Below are 22,927 nucleotides of genomic sequence, written 5' to 3' on the forward strand. Positions count from 1 at the left end.
AAGTTTATTCCAATTTATTACAAACATATTAAGAGCAGGTAAAAATATTGAATGTTTTGGGGATAAAGCCTCTTCCTCACAACCGTATAGACCCCAAACCAAATGTGTGTGTGTGTACATAAACATACGCACACCATACGCACCAAAAAATCCACTTGCCCTAGTTCCCTCCACCCACAAAAACATCTGACCGCGGTTTGCACGGCTCAGTCGACACAATGCATTTTCTCTGTATTATAGACTGTAAGTCTACACTATTGGTGCAGGTAACTTCATTGGGCAGGTAACTATGAAATAAAAAGCATTGCCTATGTATAAAAATATTACTCACAAGTACATTTTTATAAACAGACTTATAAAAAAAAAAACATAAACTAAGCACTTTTATTTGTTATAGACAGATTGCACCTTTCTGTCCTTCATTTTAGGAGGTGGGATGTGTTTGTCACGTGTGTCTTACTTGCACATGCCTGTGGATTCACGTTCTGGGTGACCTTGGGCAAGTTATTTAATTTACCTTTGCTCAAGGCACGACTTTGGACATATTGATATGAATAGCACTGTTTTTGAGACTATTGCAATGCTAGAATAAAGTAGAAATACTATTAACCTACTGTACATAGATATATTTATTGTTTTCCCTGTTTTTTCCTTCTTATGCCCTCTTGTAGATGATGTATTACATATTCTAACTGGTGCCATGTCTCTCCTGAGGCGTTGCCGGGTAAATGCCGCTCTCACCATCCAGCTATTCTCGCAGCTGTTTCACTTTATCAACATGTGGCTGTTCAACAAGCTGGTCACCGACCCAGAGTCTTGCTTATGTTCTCACTACTGGGGAGCCATCATACGTCAGCAACTGGCTCACATTGAGGCCTGGGCTGAAAAGCAAGGCCTGGAACTAGCTGCTGACTGTCACCTCAGCAGAATAGTGCAGGTCAGTAAGTGCATGACCATCATTGGTCCTGGACCGTCTCCTCTGTTAAACGGCAGACCTTCTACTCCATTTTAAAATATTCCATTTAGAATAGTGATAACTTTTTACAATACAATGTTGTGATGCTTTATAAAAAGGTAAACAAATTAACATTTGTGTTTGTGACCCACCAGACGGTCTATGGTAGAATTGTTTTTGATATAGTGCTCCCTCTGCTACGATTGGTTCACGTGACCTCACATTTTCAGACATCTTTACGTTATGTGCTGTGTTCGTTTTAATATTTGGTTGCTTGATTTGATTTAATATCCTTGCACAAAAATGGAATGTTACAATTACCTGTTTTAGTCCTGGAGAAATCTTTATTCTTCCGTAGTAGACCATGAATTAGCATGAGCACTTTTCATAAATGTAGTTTGTAAATGAGCTATTTAGACCTGACGGGTATTTTTTCGTCCCATGACGTCTGAAAAGCTTGCATGAATCAACTTTGAGTTGCTTACTCAATACTGTAATGTATAGTTATTGTATATTCGATGAAAATGTATGAATTTAGATTTCTTGAATCATGCCCTATTTTTGTATTCCTGTAGTACATTTTTTACTTGCTGTTCTATTGATCCAGAAAATTAGTGATCAACAAGAGGCGTATATAGTTGGTAAATTAACTAATAGATTTCTTATTCTGTATGCAAACCTTTTCAGGCAACAACACTTCTGACAATGGATAAGTACTCGCATCAAGATATTCCGAATATCAACAATACCTGTTTTAAGCTGAACTCTTTGCAGCTGCAGGCCCTATTACAAAATTATCACTGTGCTCCTGATGAACCTTACATCCCTACGGTAAATTGTTGTTCTGAAATAGAGTATTGTGAGTAAGCATAGCATAAGGGTTGAAAGGAATATCCTTATTTTTACTTTTCCTGCTATCTTTGTTTATTATTATTTTATCCTTTGTATCTCCTTAAGGCAAGGGCAACTTTTTGTCCTGCTCCCCCCCTCACCTTGTATCAAGCGTCAAATGATGCCGCGGGGTCATGCGACGTTGCGTCACGTGACACCACTGCGTCATTTGAACCTGCGTTTCCATGGCGACGCGTCACACCAAGCTGTCTGAATCAGGGTAAGTGAGTTACAGAGGTCTCGCGCGGTCTACCAGCATTTAATTTAAATCCCTTGGGGAAGAGCGCAAGGCCTCTGTAACTGCCGCGCTCCCCAGTTTGCGCACCCCTACCTTAAGGTACAAAAAAAACAAACTTGATCAGCACTCAAAAATAATAATAATGTAGGACTTACGTTTTGCTTTTGGTCTCACCAAGTATCTTCTTTAATGTATCAAAAAAGTAGCAATACACAAAAACACAGCACACACTAATCACCCTTCATCATCTCCCCCATCATCCTTCATCATCTCCCCATCACCCTTCATCATCTCCCCATCACCCTTCATCATCTCCCCCATCACCCTTCATCATCTCCCCCATCACCCTTCATCATCTCCCCCATCACCCTTCATCATCTCCCCATCACCCTTCATCATCTCCCCCAGCTCTCTTCATGTCCCCCAGCTCTTCATGTCCCCCAGCTCCCTTCATCATCTCCCCCAGCTCCCTTCATGTCCCCCAGCTCCCTTCATGTCCCCCAGCACCCTTCATGTCCCCCAGCACCCTTCATGTCCCCCAGCACCCTTCATGTCCCCCAGCACCCTTCATGTCCCCTAGCACCCTGCATGTCCCCCAGCACCCTGCATGTCCCCTAGCACCCTGCATGTCCCCTAGCACCCTGCATGTCCCCTAGCACCCTGCATGTCCCCCAGCACCCTGCATGTCCCCCAGCAATCTGCATGTCCCCCAGCACCCTGCATGTCCCCCAGCACCCTGCATGTCCCCCAGCACCCTGCATGTCCCCCAGCACCCTTCGTCATGTCCCCTAGTCCCTTTCACTCTCCCTCATCATCACCCCCCTCCCCCCCCCCATGCCTACCTGATTGTGGCGGCGACGGGGGAAGAAGAGACGGCGGGAGAACAAGTGGCGGCGGGCCTCAGCCTTGAGGATGGGGGGGCAGCGCATCAGTGCCTTAGTGCTGTAACTGCTGGTGCTGGAGCGGGCTCGGGGGGGGGGCGGAGCACGTTAGCGTGTCAGGAGAGGGGGAGAGCGTCAGCCCTGTAGTGGAGCACCTCAAGGGAGGGGAGTGCGTTAGCGCGTCATACTGGAGGGAGGGGGAGCGTGTCAGCGTGTCAGCCCTATACTGGAGCGGGCTCGGGGGGGTGGGGGGGGGGGAAGCGTCACACCGCTGGAGCGCACTCCTTCCCTACCAAGGAAGGGAAGGGGTGGGTTGAGGAGACCATCGCGGGGCGCACAGGGAGTCATGCGGCCCGCAGGCCGTAAGTTATGCAGGCCTGCCTTAAAGAAAATACTTGGTGAGACCAAAAGCAAAACGTGAGTCCTTCATTATTGTTATTTAAAGTGCTGATCCAGTTTGTTTTCTGTATAGTTGTATGCATCTTGTATTGTGGATGCAGAATCATAGCATCTGTAGCTGAATTGTGTTAGACAGGGTGCGTGCTAGTTCAGTCTATTTTGTTCTCTCCTTAAGGTAGCCATAACATTATAATTTTTGTTGTAAATCCAATTTTGACAACCATCATTACCCATGAAGTCAAGATTTGCCACTTTTTGCAGTATGAAAAATTATCCAGTATCTGTCTCCATGAAACAAAAAAATTAACTACCACGTGAGAATAAAGCAGAATTTGTTTTCTGTCCTCCTTCCTATCAGAAGGCAAAAAAATAAGCATTGAAAATATAAAGAAAGGACAATTGCCAGTCACTCTTGAGAAAATATATCCATTGAATAATACAGATTCCAGACAGTGTATCACAGATATTTAGTTTCTAACTTAAACTTAATTAAGAGGGCATCTTGGCATCCACCTACATAATTCCGTGCTATTTGTGTTTATATATATATATCCGGTATCAAAAACCCAAATTTCCAGTTTGAATGGCAATGTTTATATCATCCAGGACCTGGTGGAAAGTGTTGTATCTGTAGCCGAGAACACTGCTGATGAATTGGCTCGTAGCGATGGCAGGGAGGTTCAACTGGAAGAGGATCCTGATCTGCAGCTGCCCTTTCTTCTGCCTGAGGACGGTTACTCATGTGATGTGGTCAGGAACATACCCAATGGTTTGCAAGAATTCTTGAATCCCCTTTGTCAGAGAGGTTAGTATGGTATTAAATAGCAGATTATAAGTGCGTCTGCAGTAAACAAATTATTCAGTGTTTTTCCCTTCTTGGTACTTTTACCATTATTTACATTTAAAGACATACATTTTTAATTACATATTTTAAGGAAATATTTATAAATATTAAAGAAGAGCGTATAATTTCTCTCTTATGGGCAGATTCGTTAAGCGCTGCAATGGGTTAGTGCACCAGATCTGGCGTTCAAGACAATGGTAGTTGATGTTGGATGGGGTGCACTAACCGGTAATGGCACTTGATGACTGTGCCTCTCCTCATGCTCTCTGCTCAAAGCGATTTCCCCTCATATGCACTCCTCTCCTTCAAACCTTTCTCACTCACTGCTTCCTCCCTTCACACTCCTTCACAGGCGCCTCTGTCTCCAAGACCCATCTAATATCTCAAATTCCTAATAAAAACTTTTAATAACACCAGTACATAAACTTTAAACTTCCCTCTCCAGAAGCACCAACTCACCCTCTTGTCATATTCTGCTCACCATTGCGCTAACATTTGCTCAAATGTCCAAGAGCCACTGCACGGAGTTGAAGAGCAATGATTTATACTCTACATTAGGGCTTTCAAGACTAAAAAAAAATGCCTGAAATAGGAAAGGCCATTACATATGTCTTGCAAAACAAGCCTTCCATTTTTTTTGTACAAGTACTGCACGCAAAATAATATTTGACAAGTAAAGAGATTTCAAAGAGTCTGTTACTTTCAATATCCATGTACAGTAGATTACATAACTTTGTATAATGCATTTATTTTTAATGTTTGTTTAAAAGCAATAGAAATTAAGTTTATGCATGTGAAAACAACTCTCTAGCCTTATTCCCTCACTCACAACTAGGTTTTGAGTGTAGTGTGGTGAGCACATTTAACCATTAACTCCCAGGTATATACAGCAAATTATAGGATGATGATTTACTGGTCTCGGCAGTAGAAAAAGAGTCAAAGCCACAAAGATCATTCAATGTAGAACAACATTCAATTCTGTGGAGAAGAACCGGGCCCATCCTTACTTTATGTAACTTTATACCACAAGTAGTTAGTTAGGGTTGACTCATTTTATTACCAATGTTAAGACCTCAAATTCCGTTCTCCAGTCTAGAGTTTTTCACTGTTCAATGCATGGACACACATTGAATGATGCCAGTGTGTGTGTTTCCTGGGAGTAATTTGTTTTCTCTACCACCGCAAATATGGTAACTTTCTTTAACACCTGTTTAGTGTGACAGCTGCCATGTCTTTAACTTTCGTTTCCATTTTTAAATGAACAGAAGCCATGGAGTCACATATAATGTTTGCAACAGCTTTGGAAAGCTTACGATGTTTTTTTTAATTAGAGTTCTCTAAAAGATCCCTCCGGTATGAAGGATTTGTGTTTTTTATTTCCCCCTCGTTTATACAGTGGCGGCCGCCTTTATCCTAATGCGGCCGTATCGGCGCAACTCTGATTACCGCGGGCAGATGCAGTATTTTTTTTATTTTTTTCGGAATATGCTCCGGTATTGTGACGCGATCGTAATATTGAATGCATGAACGTGAATGCGGCATGAACGCAGTGAAGTGCGTGGCATTCGGAAAATATCCCCGAAAAAATTTGGAGATGTTGGAGAATAAAAGGGGCCGCGACAGTATGCTCCCAGATGTGCGTTGCATTATGACCGTGAAAAAAATATTTATCAGGTCCTGCTAAAAATAGCTATTTAGTGATTGGTATCTGTGACACTGAATTGGGAAAACTCTTCTCCTTCCGGTGATGTGCATTGGGATGAGGACACTGAGAAAGTATAAGCAATGCTAAATATGAACCAATCTCCCCGATTGGTGGAGTTGGTCAGCACAGTGTATATGTTTGTTAGTGTGCTCGGTACAGTAACAACAAGGAATTCATGAGGGTATCTGCAGGTCTTTCACATGTCCCAAAACCTGCTTCATTCACCCCAGTTTCACATGTCTTACAGCGTTTAAATTACAACGATTCTGGGTATGACGCAGTTTAATTCCTTCCCTATAATTTACAATTGTATATATTGGACCGACTTAAAAACAATGAGCATATATATTTATGTATGGGTTGCCTTGTCTTCCAGACTTGCTTTCTTTGTAATAGACCTTCAGCATCATGCAGATCTGTGAACATGAATTTCAGCAATATGCGACTCTTAATCTAGTTTGATCCTATTCTCGCTTTCTTTTGTTTCACAAACAAAACATTCAGCATTATATTTTCATAGGTGTTACATTCAGATGCATGACAGTGTAACATCAATAGCAGTGCAAGATGGCCTTTTAGCTAACATGTTTTTGTATTTTTTTTTTTTTTTCCTAAAGACTTCTGCAAACTTGTCCCTCACACGCGTTCACCGGGGACTTGGACAATTTACTTTGAAGGAGCAGACAATGAAAGTCACCTATTAAATGAGAACGCAGACCTGGTAAGTACAATATACGGATGGTCCTCGCTATCCGACGGTCCGTTGTCCATCAAACGGATTATCCATCGCCAGATAATGCATTCCACTGAACGCATTATCCGACGTCGTAATTGATTATCCAGTGCTCACTGCCAAGGCGTAACATTGGATCTGCAATCCGATGGTCCGCTATCTGACAGCGATTTGCAGGATGAATTCCGGCAGAGAACTGAGGATCACCTGTACAATGAGAGCTAACACTGCTGTTAGTACATACAGTTTCTTGGTGGGGTGATCAATGGTACAGTTCACTTCAAAAAAATAAGAGGAAATAAATGGCAAGAATTCCTGTTTTTTGGTCCGCTATCAGGGATTGCACCTTTAAATTATGTTTGAGAGTGCAATATAAAAGATGTTGCAGGGGGAGGGATTGTTACGTTAAACAGAAGTCCAGAAGCACATCTATTTTCTGCATTTATTTCTTGCGTGACTGAAACTTGCGGATTAGCATCTTTATAGCATTTGTAATAACATTACTGACCTTTCTCAGTGTTACAACCAGTTATTCACTGTGGCTTACGACACTTTTACAGCTATTTCCACTTGTTAACGAACTTTAATTCATTACACAGTTTTTTGCTGTGGCAAACCAAGAAATTAATCTCCTGTACAGCACCCAGACTACAGTCTCTTTGAGAGCAGACCCATCAATCATGTAAAAGTGGTCCGCATTTATTTGATATATTTTATCTGTGATCATGTCTCGCAGATACTCACACGCACAGTGCGTCTATCTCAAACACACACCCACACACACCGGGTGTGTGTAGTACTGCAGCATTTTGTTCTTCACTTTCGGATAGTTACACCCTGCAGGCAGGTATAAAAACACGTTAAAAAGCCATCATTGGATACAAAAGTCTTTGAATATGATCAGTTATTAAACCTGTTCTGTACAAAAATGTATCAAATCTGTTGCAAAATATTGCCATTGTGATGTACAAAACTAACTACTAATTCAGCATATTAAGAAACATACTGTAATAGGAAGAAAGGGTAATTACTTTAACAGATTGAGATGAGAAGAGTAGAGCACAGCCAAAAAACGGGAGTCGGGAGAGGATCCAAAATACAAAAATCTTTAATGGAGTAAATTCAGCATAGGAAAACACCACCTACGTGTTTCGAACGTCTTGTTCTTTATCAAGAACTTGATCTCCTTGATAAAGAACAAGACGTTCGAAACGCGTAGGAAGTGTTTTCCTATGCTGCATTTACTCCATTAAAGATTTTTGTATTTTGGATCCTCTCCTGACTCCCGTTTTTTGGCTGTGCTCTTCTCATCTCAATCTGGATTACTTCAGCAGCAGCACGTCTTCCCTACAAGGAGGTGTCCGTGAGTTCTAACCTTTATTATTGCCTTACTGCCTTATTACTCCCAATGAAATTGTGAGTGGTGGGTTTATCTCATTCACTCTCAGTTTTCAGGGAACTCTGGTTATATTTGGCTGTGGACCAACTCACCTGTATATTGTATACACCTACCTATGCTATGGGACTTACTACCTTTCAATACAAGCTAGGTATTTGAGCATTTTGACAAACGCTCTCTAATTATTTGAACAGTAGGAACTTTGCAGAATGTGAAATAAGCCAATTTAGACCACGTATCTGTCCATGTATATGGGGTATTTTCTTTTTATTTGGTGATAAGAAGACATTATGGCCATATTTAGTAAGTGGTGCTATTCCATAAAACCCATTCCAAAGCCTGAAGGTACCTTGTGGCCCATTATCTTAAATGGACTAATATGGATGTCTGGTGCTGGAAGGTGTCTTGTAGGAAATATGGACCTGTGTGCATTAAGCTGCACTGCACGTTATCATAAATTGTATCTACCTAATTGCCTTCCCTTTCTGTTTTGTAGCTCTTGAGAAAAGACCCTGAAATAATCACTGTGACACTCAAGAAGCTTCATGGAATGGGCTTGAGCATTGTTGCTGCAAAGGTGAGCAAAATATGTCCAATAGTTCATGAAGTTTTCAGCATCTGTGTCTTTATTGGGTAAAGGAGGATTTTGATATTCTCCAGTCTGAAGTGTGTACCTAGCCATTTTCGGGGATTCGAAAGGTCTGCAATGCTCTGTACTGCAAGAATTAAAGGATTGTTCCAGAAGAGAATAATTATAATGTTTTATGAGCAAGAGAGATGATCTGTTTTGACCATTTTGACTCCTGGCTGATTAGTGGAATTCCAAAAAAATATTATTCTTGCTGTAACATGAGAAATGTATATATCTAGTATAGTATGTAGGTCAGAAGGGGTATTCACTGTGAAAGACCTGCTATTATTTCTGCAATGTAAGAGATTTGGGTGACATGACGTTATTAGCTGTTGAACACACTGTGGGACATATTTACTAAACAATGCTACCTTATAGGACTGTCACCAACAGTAAAAATGGCCCTTAGCGGCTCATTCAAAAAAATGGACTGTATTGTGTGTTTCGGCACGGCAGAATTTTAAGAGTAACATTTTGACAATTTATCCCATTTCTAGAAGCAACAGGTTTGATTTGCCTTTTAAAAGTAATTAATCATGTAACACATTTTAGAATATTTGGAATGTTTTTTTTCTTTATATTTTACATTTTACATCTTCTAAATATATTTAACATTTTACAGATTTTCAAATATAGACCCCCCCCCCCTGTCACTTATGGGATAAGGGTTAATACACAGCTCTCAAGCTGCCCCACTTTTCACCTTCACAAAGGTCCCTCAAAAGAACAATATCTCCCCTCAATCCATCCCCATATACCATCTGTCATGAACAGCACACTAGTGAGCACGTGACTTAGATATGCAACGAGAGTTAATACAAGTGAGTACTCGAGCCAACTCACCTTTCTCTTCTGCAAGGCACTTTCAATTAATTAATATTAGCCCCTTATTCCATTGCAATCATCTATGATTTTCCACCACCCAAGAATTATGTAAATTAATATATCTGCCAGGGTCTCTGGTCCCTGTTTATTTTCAGTAAATCTTCACTGTCCATTACACTTTGCACTTTGCTTCGTGATTCTATCAAATTTCTGCTTACACATAATTATTTTTCCTTTGATGCACAATTTTATTTCAATGTAGAGGCACTGCAATGGGGACTTGATTTGCTCCATCTTATGCAAATTTATTCATGGGGATGTGGGAATCCACTTTTTTTTATTTTCTGATGCTAATTTCTTTAGGGATCATATTATTTTTGGGGGATAGGGATTTAACCACACTGGATTCCAAAGGGGTAGTTTCTCTGTTTTACGGAGGTTCTGCTCAAAGGAAGAATCATTTGAAATACAATCGGCTGATCTGTTCCAAAGATTTCTTCACAGGGCCTATAATTATACTGACATTAATAATGCATATTTACATGCAAAATCAATTAATCGACAAGATTTGTTAAAAATTAATAATCAAAAATATGGGCAAAGAAAGGTTCAGGGACAGGATTTAATAGACAAGCACCTCTATTCATTACTAAGCATAGTAGACAGGCAAGTCAAATTCGTTCCATCTTTTTTAAGCATTGGAAAGTATTAAACCTTGATAGAGACATTAAACATGTAGTGGAAAAGGGCCCTAATTTTGCCTTTCGGAAGGCTAAATCTTTAGCCAACCACTTGTCTCCAAATTTATTTTGTTCTGAATCAATTAAGGCACAAAGATATTTGAGAAGCCATGTGGGTTCTTTCGATGTGGTAATGGCATTATGTGCAAATTTGGGATACCTACAACAAAAGTGTACTTCAATAATGATCATCGTTATGGCATGATTAAAAACTTTATTAACTGCAACAACACCCATGTTTACTATCTCACATGTGGTTGTGGAAAGGGTTATGTGGGTAGGACTATCAGGCCCCTAAAAAATAGGATAATGGAACATGTGAGATCGATTTAAAATAAGAATATCATTCTACCAGTATCCAAACATTTTACCAATTGTCATTCAAGTGATATGTCACAATTCAGATTTGTGGGTATCGAGCATATGCCAACCCCAATTAGGGGAGGGGATAGGCTTAACCTCCTTAACAGAAGGGAGATGTATTGGATACATGTTCTCAATACATTATCACCTATGGGGATTAATACTGAATGGGATATCAAACATTTTTGTGAACTGCTTTTCGTGTTTTCTATCTGGGGTCTGATGGTCTCTACCCTTTGTACATTTTCCGAGTGATATATATATATATATATATATATATATATATATATATATATATATATATATAGTGTCATTTTTTTGGACCGTTTGTTGTCATCCATATGAAAGGTTTATTAATCAAATGGACAACCTAGGATACTATATACTGTAGGTGTGCAAATGAAATACATTATAGATTGGTCCAATAATATTATATAAATATTTGTCCAACCTACTGACGTTGGACCAATAATTTTGATCAATTATTAACCACTTTGGATTTGCTATTCATTTAATTTCAAGCTTTTCTGAGGTTTTGCCCTATTTGTATCAGGACTCTAATTTGAACATTGTATCAACATATCTATTGTTGCAACTATACCATTACATGGAGGTTGCCTCTACATGGTTAGAATTTTTTTACCGCAAGATATTTCCACAATGTAGATTGGCTGAACACTCGTGTTATTGTTTTGATGTAAGATCTAATTGCTAGCTATATAGAATTTTCATTCAATATCTATATGCAAACTGATAGCAATTATTGTAACTAGTGGACATATTTTTTGCTTCAACCAGTCTGCAATCTCCTCTTCATGATTTTCTATATTTCTTTGTAACTTTAGTTGTTTTGTTTTCATGCTCTAACATTCTCTGTTTGTATTATTTTTAATATGGTAGATTTGTTTTATTGCTCATTTAGGATGATTTATTGTGTTATGTTACACTTTGTGTGGTTAAGGGGCTCCGAAAGGGGGCGGCCACCTTTCATGTGGTCTGTCGAATGATACCTTGTGGTTGGTGTCGGCGGTCAGTTCACCTGGAGAGACATAGGGGCGGCGCTTCCGCTGGGGTTTCTTGCCAATATAAGGTTGCATCTTACCTGCAGCAAACACTCTTAGATAAAGCGCCATCTATGGCGGGAAACGCTTCAGAGTGTTGCTCCAGTTTCCTTACGAGCACTATGTGCTAATAAATTTGTATTATTTTTTACTTTTTGGTCCTGCTTCCGGTTCGCTTTCTTTTTGGCTGTGCTCCATGTTACTTTTTGTACTCCCCTGTTTATTATAGAAAAAAACTATGCACTTAACACACACATCTGTTGTAGCAAAATGTGTCCAAAAATGTAAATGCTCTCTAGAGCATACAACAATTCATTCAGAGCCCCAAAGTATTACTTATTAAAGAATGTTTCACACACACACACACACACACACACACACACACACACACACACACACACACACACACACACACACACACACACACACACACTTGAGGGGGAAGGGGCTAACCTGCCTCTCCTTCCTTTCTATCCGTCTGTTCACTCACCCCTCTTCACTATACCCGTCTGGGGATTCCGGATCAGTGCTTTCAGCGTCTCCTTTCCTCCTGCTCACTCAACCCTGTTTTTATTAGCATGTTGCTTGCCCTGTAATCGTCTGATCTCTTCTTTGGGCTCTAAAATGTAACCGATTATATTCAGTAAATCCTTTGAGTGAAACAGTTGACCTTGTTTATGTATTCCTTTGCTATTCTACATATTCGTGCTTTAACAGCTATTACGGTATCTTTGTGTATGCTCATCACCAAGTAAGGTTGGGTCTCGTTAACCTAATAGAAGCAAGTTTTGTTAACACTGCAGTTTTTTTTTTTTTTTTAAACCTTTTTGTAATACCAATATTTAAAATACATGTTATTGCTGCTTGAAGCCATTGGGCAATCTTCCATCCTCAAATATAAGTGTTGGACATTGCTATTTACTATTTTTAAGGACTAATAGGCAATGGGACGGGATTGCAGGATTTAGGAACACAGTAATGGCAAACAGAGTTAATCATGCCTGTTTTTTATGTTGCAATGGTTTTATTTTCACTGTGTGGTTGGTTGGTCAGTCATACCAGTGTCGTCCCCACGGCGTGCACACCACGAGCAAGTTACAGCCCACTATTGGCAGGCCCCAGTGAGTTTGTGTGCACGCTCGTACAAAGCGCGAAGGTGCGACCGCATGTAGGGAAGACAAGAATTTTGTCTTTCCGTGCGGCGACAGCGTCACATGGTTGACTGCCAATCAATGATAGTGCAGATAGTTTTAACCAATGAGTTTTAACCAACCGAAGCGCGTTCCATCGCGACTCCTAGACCACGGATAGCGGCTGAAACTGGTGCACGCCGCCAGGCGCTCTGACGTGCACGCAGTGATTAGGGCCGTAGCCTTAGGCGCTTTCACCGTAATGGGAAGAAGTCAAGTTAAAATGCTACTTTTATTATCTATGTTATCTACTGAATATATCAGTGATGCCAAGTTAAGCAAGACAACTAAGTATCCACAGTACTCAAAACAAAGGCTTCTTGTCACAATTAAATGGCCTGCCCCTATAGGTTAAAAAAAAATAAAAATACTTTGGATAACAAATTCACTACAAATCTGTAATAAGACCAAAAGAGGGAGACATAGAGCTTAGAGACAGACACATTGCTACATTTTAGGAAAACATCTCCTATTCCTATTAATACATTGTGATTTTCTCCTGAACTGTATTTTTGGTTTGAGATCTTTCCTCTGTAGTTTCATCCATAGTTTCCTCTACCATTGCTACTCTTTAGAGCTCTCCTACTGACCGCTCAAAGGCCTGATGAGTCGTCGTCCCCCCCCACCCCCCCAGGACATTCAATCTGGCCAAAGTTATTGCTCATGGGTCATAGTGAGCAGGGGAAGTTATGATTTGGAACAATATGAAAATGGAAGCCACAAAAGGACTAGAAACAAGTAAAAATAATACTAATAGAGAAGGAGGGGGAGCGACCAGAAAACTGGAAGAGGGAGGTGACTTCATAATAATGGTGCTTTGTGAGACACCAGAGACATAGTTGGTGAGTAGTTTGTCACCTAGCCAAAATAAAGGGTCCCTCTCCTTCTGTGATTGGTCCATTTGCTACTGTATATTCTATTCATATTTCTAGTGCTCAGAATTTGTGGAAAATGTTCAACCACAGGTAGCATGATGCTTATTTGTAAAGAAGTGCAAATCTTTGCCATTTTGTAATGTACAGTTGCATCCCAATACATTTTGTTCACAATAGACTTGCATGTTCCACCAGTAAGACCTGATGTATTCTGAATGCCTTGACTGATTTTGTTTAAAATGATTTTTTTTTATTAGTATAATAATCAATAAAGTAAGCTTTGGTGTTCCAAACCCTATCACCCTGCATTGCAACTTAAACCCTTTGAGAGTTCTGTTGCCATTCTCAGAACAGCATGGCATTCCGTAGTGTTCCCAAGCTAAAAATCTATACACCAGTAGTGTTGCTTTACCTGACTTTTTTATAGATTAGGGAAAAGATTTTTTGAGCATATTTTGGAAAGCCTATGTAACATGGATAGGGTCTTCCTAATCTATATCTATGTTTTTCTTTAAGAAGTGGAACAGTGTAAAAACAGTAGTGAGTTATATGTGACCATATGGTTCACAAACACCGCACCCACCACACTATAAAACCTCTGTTAAGGACTAACCAAAATTGTACTTGATAACTAATAGGCAATAGTAAGGGATCCCCCAGTTCCCGAGATATATATACAGGTAAATGTAGCACTTGTACTTCCTAATTTTCTAATCCCCTGCCTCACATGGGCCAATAGGAACAGAACTGGACATTTGGCTGCGACCAAATCGGCGCAAGTCGCGGGACTAGTCACCGTCGGATGCCTGGATACAGGTCACCTTGCTGCCTGCGCTCAGACATTATCTTTAAATAGCAATTTTCCACTCCCGCGTAACAAGCCATGTTTAAATACCCTGTGTGGGACCACTACACGTCCTACACCGCCCCCTCCGACGCCATGTTTAAATGCTCCGCGTTGGACATTTAAAGATCGGGCGTCGGAGTGGGTGGTCAAGGACGTGAGGTGGTCCTGTGCAGGACATGTAAACATGGCTTGTGGGATCGGGGATTGCAATTTAAATATGGTGTCGGAGCACGGACGGCCCAAAGTACTGTAGGAAGCCCCAGTGAATCACATTGCAGCTTCCTAACAAGGGGATCCCTGGAGCTGAAAATAGTGTTACCCTGGTAAAAAAAATAAAAAAATGGGGTGGGAGGGAGAGATTAACAAAACGCAGCAGATCCCTATACTAGGTTTTTTTTTGTTTTTTTTTTTAAAGTCTCTGTCTGGGCCATTTTTGTTAGTGTAGCTAACATATAGAACTAGGAATTCTGCCTTGGCTGGAAAAATATATATATGTTTTTTATGTGCAGATCTGCCTCACGCAGATCCAGTGCGGTCATATTTTATGAAATCCAGATGAGTTGGAAGCAACCAGTGAGTGCATGGTGTTCATTTCCAAAATATATTCTTTTTTTTAAACTCCATTTAACATACTGCTTACCACTTTTCTTCCTTGCAAGCCAGTGTGCTGCTTCCTGCTTAATTCAAGGAGTGTGTTTCAATAAGAGAAAAAGAAACTGTTTTGTTTTCGCTCTGCTCGTCTTTGAATATTTTTTTTTTATAGCTAGAGAAGCTGCAAGGTAAATGAAAGGCACGTCTGCCCTGCAGATGTTGCGTAAGAGCCTGAATGTTGTGTTTTAATAGTCGGTGTTGATACATGCCATACGTCTGTGTCAGAGCATGTAGCTGAATTATCTCGATAATTGCTGCGTACACCCAGCAGATCATCGAGCTGGGTGCAGGTGAAGTCAGGCTGCAAAAAGAGTTAATTTCATTTTATTTTGGACAAGATTGCCTCCCTATCAGAATGTGGTTTTCAGTTGTTGGAAGAGCAGAGTCAGCGGTAAGTCCGGGCCATATTTTATTGCTGTTTTGATTTTGCTTTAGTTCTAATTTGTTTCCCTGTATCCCTCCCTCTCCTTTGTTGCTCTTGTTGGTGTTCTAAACTGTTCACTATCTTTACCTTGTTGAGCACTTGTTGGACATATTTGTCTAGAGACATTCATTGTGGGTCTTAAAAATTGAAGCTTTCTCAACACACAGACTCATTTTAAACACTCCTCCCTGCAGTTTATTATGATTTTAAAAGTGCTATTGGTCACTTCTGAATCTGTAAAACTACCCTTTGTTTGTTGGAGCATTTTATTTCCAAACGCGGAACCTTCAACAGGCTAAAATACTTGGATCTTTCTTAATTTTTTGTCACTTTTTTTTAATGTATTTTTTAAGTTCTGCCTCTGACATACCCTTATGTCCAATAGAATTAGCTGTTCAATGAGTGCCTCCCCAAAGTAGGGTCAACATGTGATGCTACGAAGGCTGGACTCAATATACGGCCAGATTCCAGTTCTTATTGACTTCATTGTATTTTGCTCCCGGCTTCTTCAGAGTATATTGAATTGCCCCCCTGAGGGGCAATAAATACTGTATATGACATTTTATTTACCAGCCTAAACATCAACTTTATTTTATAGAAAGATCCACATTAAACACAAACTCTTACATTCTATTTTGTGTAATAAACATACGATGAGCATTTTATAATGCTGTCCAAAAACGTGTTTTTTGTTTTTGTTTTTTTTTAAATGGAACAATTTCACTTATTCTATAAAGCAGAGTACCTCTACTTAAGTGCATTTTGAACTACGGAGTTGAATAGGATCAGACACGTGTACCATACTTTATTAGAGCACAAGAACACATTTTTGCAGCAAAATTCAAGGCAATTTGCCTTAAACTACACTTTTTCATGAAAGCTTTTGCTATAGCAGCAGCATAATGTTTCTGTGTAGATAGAAAGGGTTATTATAAGTAGGTGCACTACTTTCAAATTTGGGGCTGTAGTTGGTGCATATTTTGTTAAGAGGATCTCTGTAGTTTTCTTAATAAACAATAAATAAGGATTACTTTTTTAAATATAATATCCTAAAGACTTCTTGATGATTTGAAACCTGAAGACTGTTGCATAATTTCCAGATTGGGCTATCTTATTTATAAAAAAAAATATTTTACCAGGAAGTAATACATTGAGCGTTGCCTCTCGTCTTCAAGTATGTCCTGGGCCCAGAGTTATAATTTTTACATGGTTGCATTCAATGGACAGTGCGAATACATTCAATTTACAGACATTTAAAACACATTCAGCTAAGACTGATCATTCTAGTGGTAATAATTCTATTGCTGGCCCAATACTCGGCTCACCTCATGTATGTAATTTACACTCCAGTAAAAGGTCATACTGATACCTGAGTGGATACTGATACCTGAGTGGTAACAACTGTCATAGTTACAGTTACATGCCTGTTTTACCTTTATCTGATGTACGCAGAACCTTGAATTACTTTTTAATATAAATTGTTAATTCTTACTTCACCATGAGCATTGTGCACTGTTTTGTGTTTTGTTTCGTCTAGATTCAGGATCTTGGACCACCCTATCACAGCAGCAGATGCTCCTTATTGGTAACCTAGTTACTTATACTCACTTGGGTATTAAGTGGTTAATGCACTTTATTTCAATTCACTCTGTTTATTCATTATAGTTGCGCAGTTGTACTGTGTTTTTTTCTTCTAAAAGGTCATAGCCCTGCCAGATACGTTTATATATAGATTTTAATTTGGGCTCTAAAGCCTTGCTCCAAAACAATAGATTCTATGGATATAATAGTACATGGGGTTCGTTAAAACCTACTGTAATTTCTATGTGTGTTTTACGTATAAAGCTGTGAATACAAAGTCGCAATTGTAGGAAATGTGTTAGGAAGTTTTCATTGGCAGAAAGTTTTTAGTGACCGTGTAAAATTATTTTATAACGCAAATTTGTTGTTGTTGTTGGACTATTCAAATGGGACTTAAGCTTTATAATCAAAAGTATTCTTGCTTCATATAAGGGATTATTATCATAGGTATACTAGTTACCATGCAAGTAAGTACAGTATCCTGGATCTTTTCTATGAAGTTGTAAGGTCATGACATAAACCGCTTAAATAGTTGGAAGTTAAAATGTATGATGAATAGTTCTGCTCAGTACTGTATGCAGTTGACTTGCTCTTTGTAACAATAATCTCTTGCATTAAATAGTGCAGTTGCAGAGCGTTATGATCAGGTTAAAACTGTTCAATGCTAGACCCATTGCTCTGCATTCCCCTCCATCACTGGAGAGTTTAGGGATGCAATCTCACTGAAGAGAAACATGAACTAATGTCCACATTATAATAATATAGTACTAGTAATTGGTTTACATTGATTTACTCATTTTCCTAAATCACTTATGTCTGGAGCACGTCTTCGCATTGTGGATTATTTGTTATTTATATGATTGTCACATGTATTACTGCTGTGATGCGCTATGTACATTAATGGTGCTATATACAGGTGCGCCGACGAGAATTCTAAAACTTGCCTGGGAAAATCTGGGCCTATCACCAACAAGATCCAGGTACATGCTGGGTACATGCTGCAAACATTTCAGTGACATTTCTGCAGAGACTAATGGCCCATCGGATTAACATAGCAGGGGTCCCTGGCAGTCCCATTCAGTTTGAATGGGACTGCCAGGGACCCTCGCTGTTAATCCAATGGGCCATTAGTCTGTCTGCAGAAATGTTGCATGTACCCAGCATGTACCTGGGTCTTGTTGGTGATTGCCCCAGATTTGTTTTAGAATACTCGTCGGCACTACAGTAAATAAAGATACATACTGTACATGTTGATTGCATTTGAAAGCGTAACATAATTGTATATAAATATTTACAAATACATTTTTTTAAACTCTAGGACGTTGTTGTAAATTGAGGCTTGGCGATCACTTCAGTTTCTTTATCGTTTGCCTTTTATATGATTTGCATGTTTTAGGCATCTATTTGATAGGGTTCGAATTGTGTAACACAGTTAATGATGCTGTAACGTCTATTCAAGTGAATGGAAGTTCATGTAATGTTGACAGTATCCTGCTTCTCCCCTTCGTGAATAGCAACCTTTTAGTTCCTTTTTGAACAAAGAGAGGGAGTAAATGAATCTGATTACTTTTATTTGGGGCGGGGAGGGAATTGTTATTTTTCTAATTTAATCCATGATGCTCTGCTCTGTTCACAAACGTTTGTGTATGTTCTCCCCTGTGAATAATTACAATTTTAAGGTATGACATGGCAAAAATCTGACTTCTTGGATGGGAAATACAGCTCAACCCCGTTACAACGCGAATCCGCTTATAACGCGATGCAAGTGTGGCTCCCAATTTTCGCATTTATGAATACTTTACAACACGATTATTTGTATCTTAAATACTTTATTGTACAATGCACACAATTGTACATTATTTCTAATGCGATCTGCTTATAACGCGATGTGATTCGTTGAACCCCAAACACAGCGTTATAAGGGGGTTGAGCTGTTTTGGTTTTGCTGTCAAATAATCTAACGCGTGTGTTGTATAGAAAAGTTAATTTTGGATTACATTGCTTTCTTGTGTTTTTTTCGCCCGTCACATCCCTCGTCACCGTTTGAAATGTCAGCCTTGGTTTTCTCTGTTGGATATTAGGAACACATAAAGAGCTTGTTCTTAAGGGAGCGATCTTGCGTCTGAGTGCTATTACGTTACAATTGGTAATCAATATACTAAAAATATAAATATGGATGTAGGTTTCTTTTTGTTGTTTTTTTTTTTTTTTTAAAAACTGTTTATTTTGTTTGCTTTTTCAGGGTTGCAATTTTATTTTAATTTGTGAAAATCTGTTTTTTAGTTGACACACACTTGAATTTGGGATTTATCTGTGCACTTTTTTTATGTTTCCATACTCGCCCTTTGTTACCATTTTTGTCTTATACCTGTGGCTGGGCTGCTACAAGAGGTGGAACCTAAAAGGAAATTATACTTTATTTTTGTTTTGGATTGATTTTAACTGGAAGTGCAAGATGATCAGTGGTTGTTTTCGGTTAAAACCTAAAACCAGAATCTCTAAATATAAATGACATTACTTTTTGTTAATATTATTTTTTTTTTTAAATAACCAGATGGACTAAATGGCAAAATCTTGGCTTTTAAAATTAATTAATGGCAGATTTTACCAATATATTGCTACTTGAAGATGGTTACAACAATGGTCCCTCTAGACAGTCCTAGCACTTTAGCCCATCTATGCCTCTGTGTTCTAAGTCTGTGTCCTTATACACATGTAACAGATGTGAAATAGCGTTAGTCTCCTCCCCTCCCCCCCCCCCCCCCCTTTTCACGTGTCTAATTCAAGACCATGACCACTTCTCTCGCTGGCGCTTGTATGTGTCCGGCAACTCACAATAAATTGATAAATGATAGGAGGCACACAGGTATTGTGTGTAATACTTTGCTACATAGAAAGCCCTACACCTGGAACAGCTCTTCTACAGTAATTCATGTATTGATTAAACAACTGCAATTGACATTTAACGGCCACTGAAATTATGTATCACTTTGTTGCACCTTTGAACATCTGTCAGTGTTTTAGTATTGTCTGACCCATGTACTAATTTCCAAAACTGTGCGTTTTCCTTCACTTATTTTTGGATCCATAGCGACGACTAACTAAGGAATGCAGTCTAGACCCTGTAATTTTTCATGTGTCTGATGCATGCTAGAAAATGAATGGGATTGGATTTCCTTGAATTAGGGATATCATTAGCTACAGTTTTTGTTTCTTGTAAATTGGGATCTACATTTTCTTTCTTTGAATACTACTTTACTTAGTGTGCTTTAACATTCCTCTATTATACCACAACATAACGCGGACGATCACATATGTTCTATGTTAATGCGGGTGTGATATTTTCCGTGACAGCAGGAGCCGACTCTGGCGGAAGTTGGGCCTAAATTCTGTGTTGGGACCACCTGGGTGGACTCGCTCCGCTGCCACCGCAGGGAGGGGGCCCGTACCACATGTAGAGCCTGGGGAGACAGGGACTTTTAGAAATGCCGGAACGCTGGAGGATGGGCCCCTAAAGGTAGTTGGCCCTAGTGCAGCGGAACTGGATACAGATCTGGTAGTTCCGCCACTGCACTACAACCACACTTCACTTTGGGTGATAAACTGCTAAGAGGACATCTAGGGATTATTTAATGGTAACTCATATTTGTCTGTTTCAGCCACATAAGGCTTTATTTGACTAATACTTTGCAGGACATTTTAAGAACCATGTTGCTGGCAGATCTATAATCCACAAATCTGGTGGCCAAAAAGAAAAAGGGACGTTGGGGGGGAATAAAGCTGTCCCTCTCTTTAAAATAAACTTGCCCCGGGATTCACTTTGCTTGTGGGGAAAGCTGTAGGTGTATTTTTATGAAGCGAGGCTATTCCAACAGATACCATCCAGCCCCGGAAGGCGTCTAATAAAATAGCCCCACTTATGAACCATAGTGTTCCCTCAACGTACATTTGTTATTGTTTTTTGTTCTTTAAAGAATAAATTTACTACAAGATGTAGTGAACCTTTGACTAAAGATGCATCAACGTGTCAACACGTTCTAAATTTCCTAATAGGCAGCCACTCCTCTTCAAAGCACTTGAAGACAAGACAATAAGTTCGGGCACAGTTCTTATTGATTGCAGCATGTCACAACAAGCTTTAGTTTCTAGCCTTATCCGAACAACACAGCTGCATGTTCTCAGACTACTAGATTGCACAGGATAGACCGGCTGTGGAAGAATTGCTTCTGAAGCAGAGCTGTCCATCACTCCTCCGCTTTCTGATATTGTGCACCATTGTCTTGCATATCACTAGCCTCCATCTTTCCTACGTGGACGAGTGGCCTCCCGTGGTGGAGTGATGCTGGTAGTTGAAAATGTTCAAGCCCTGATAACATCTCCATACAGTCTCTTATCTACTATTTTATAGTCTCATCTACTGATCTACTATTATCTGAGATGTGTGCATAACCTGCCAAGCATCGCTGCGACAGCAACATCGAAACCGGATCTGGCGCACTGGGACTGGCAGCACTGGTGATTAACGATTCAAGTCACTGCTGCTTAATGAGAGTGGGGGAGGGGGACGCACCGTGTGTGTGTGTGTGTGTGTGTGTGTGACACGGACCGTGTGTGTGTGTGTGGGACACGGACCGTGTGTGTGTGTGGGACACGGACCGTGTGTGTGTGTGGGACAAGGACCGTGTGTGTGTGGGACACGGACCGTGTGTGTGTGTGTGTGGGACACGGACCGTGTGTGTGTGTGGGACACGGACCGTGTGTGTGTGTGGGACACGGACCGTGTGTGTGTGTGTGTGTGTGTGTGTGTGTGTGTGTGTGGGGGACACGGACACTGTGTGTGTTTGAAATGAAAATAATATATACACCCACATTGTGTGTGTGTGTGTATGTATATATATATATATATATATATATATATATATATATATATATATATATATATACAGTGGTCGACAAATCACCAAAAAATCTACTCGCCGAACAAAAAAATCTACTCGCCACCTAGTACCAAACGTGTGCTGCTTGGGCCAATAGGAGCTCGCCACGATGTTAAATCCACTCGCCCGGGGCGAGCAAATGTATAGGTTTGTCGAACACTGTATATATATATATATATATATATATATATATATATATATATATATATATATATATATATATATATATATATATATATATATATATATATATACACACTCACATTATATATACACACACATTTTTTATATATATATATATATATATATATATATATATATATATATATATATATATATATATATATATATAATGTGTGTGTATATATAATGTGAGTGTGTATATATATATACACACATATACACTCACATTATATATACACACACACATTATATGTATGTATATATATATATACAGTGGTTGACAAATCACCAAAAACTCTACTCGCCACACAAAAAAAATCTACTCGCCACCTAGTACCAAACGTGTGCTGCTTGGGCCAATATTTACTCGCCCGGGTGTTAAATCCACTCGCCCGGGGCGAGCAAATGTATAGGTTTGTCGAACACTGTATATATATATATGTATATATATATATATATATATATGTATATATATATATATATATATATATATATATATATATATATATATATATATATATATATATATATATATATATATATATATATATATATATATATATATATATGTGGG

The 22,927-nt window shown here is 39.3% G+C and overlaps 1 protein-coding gene across 26 annotated transcripts in view; it reads left to right on the plus strand.

The window, feature by feature from the left end:
- The window catches only part of AFDN (afadin, adherens junction formation factor), a 260,034-nt gene that overhangs the window by 165,708 nt on the left and 71,399 nt on the right, over nt 1-22,927 (plus strand). For all 26 annotated transcript variants that reach the window (XM_075596883.1, XM_075596899.1, XM_075596908.1 and 23 more), the window contains 5 exons: nt 672-937; nt 1,643-1,786; nt 3,971-4,169; nt 6,531-6,634; nt 8,542-8,622. In XM_075596883.1, the coding sequence (XP_075452998.1) occupies nt 672-937; nt 1,643-1,786; nt 3,971-4,169; nt 6,531-6,634; nt 8,542-8,622 (794 nt within the window). The remainder of the gene's footprint in view (nt 1-671; nt 938-1,642; nt 1,787-3,970; nt 4,170-6,530; nt 6,635-8,541; nt 8,623-22,927) is intronic.

This window comes from Ascaphus truei, chromosome 4, assembly GCF_040206685.1.
Source record: "Ascaphus truei isolate aAscTru1 chromosome 4, aAscTru1.hap1, whole genome shotgun sequence".
In the NCBI taxonomy this organism is placed as follows: domain Eukaryota; kingdom Metazoa; phylum Chordata; class Amphibia; order Anura; family Ascaphidae; genus Ascaphus; species Ascaphus truei.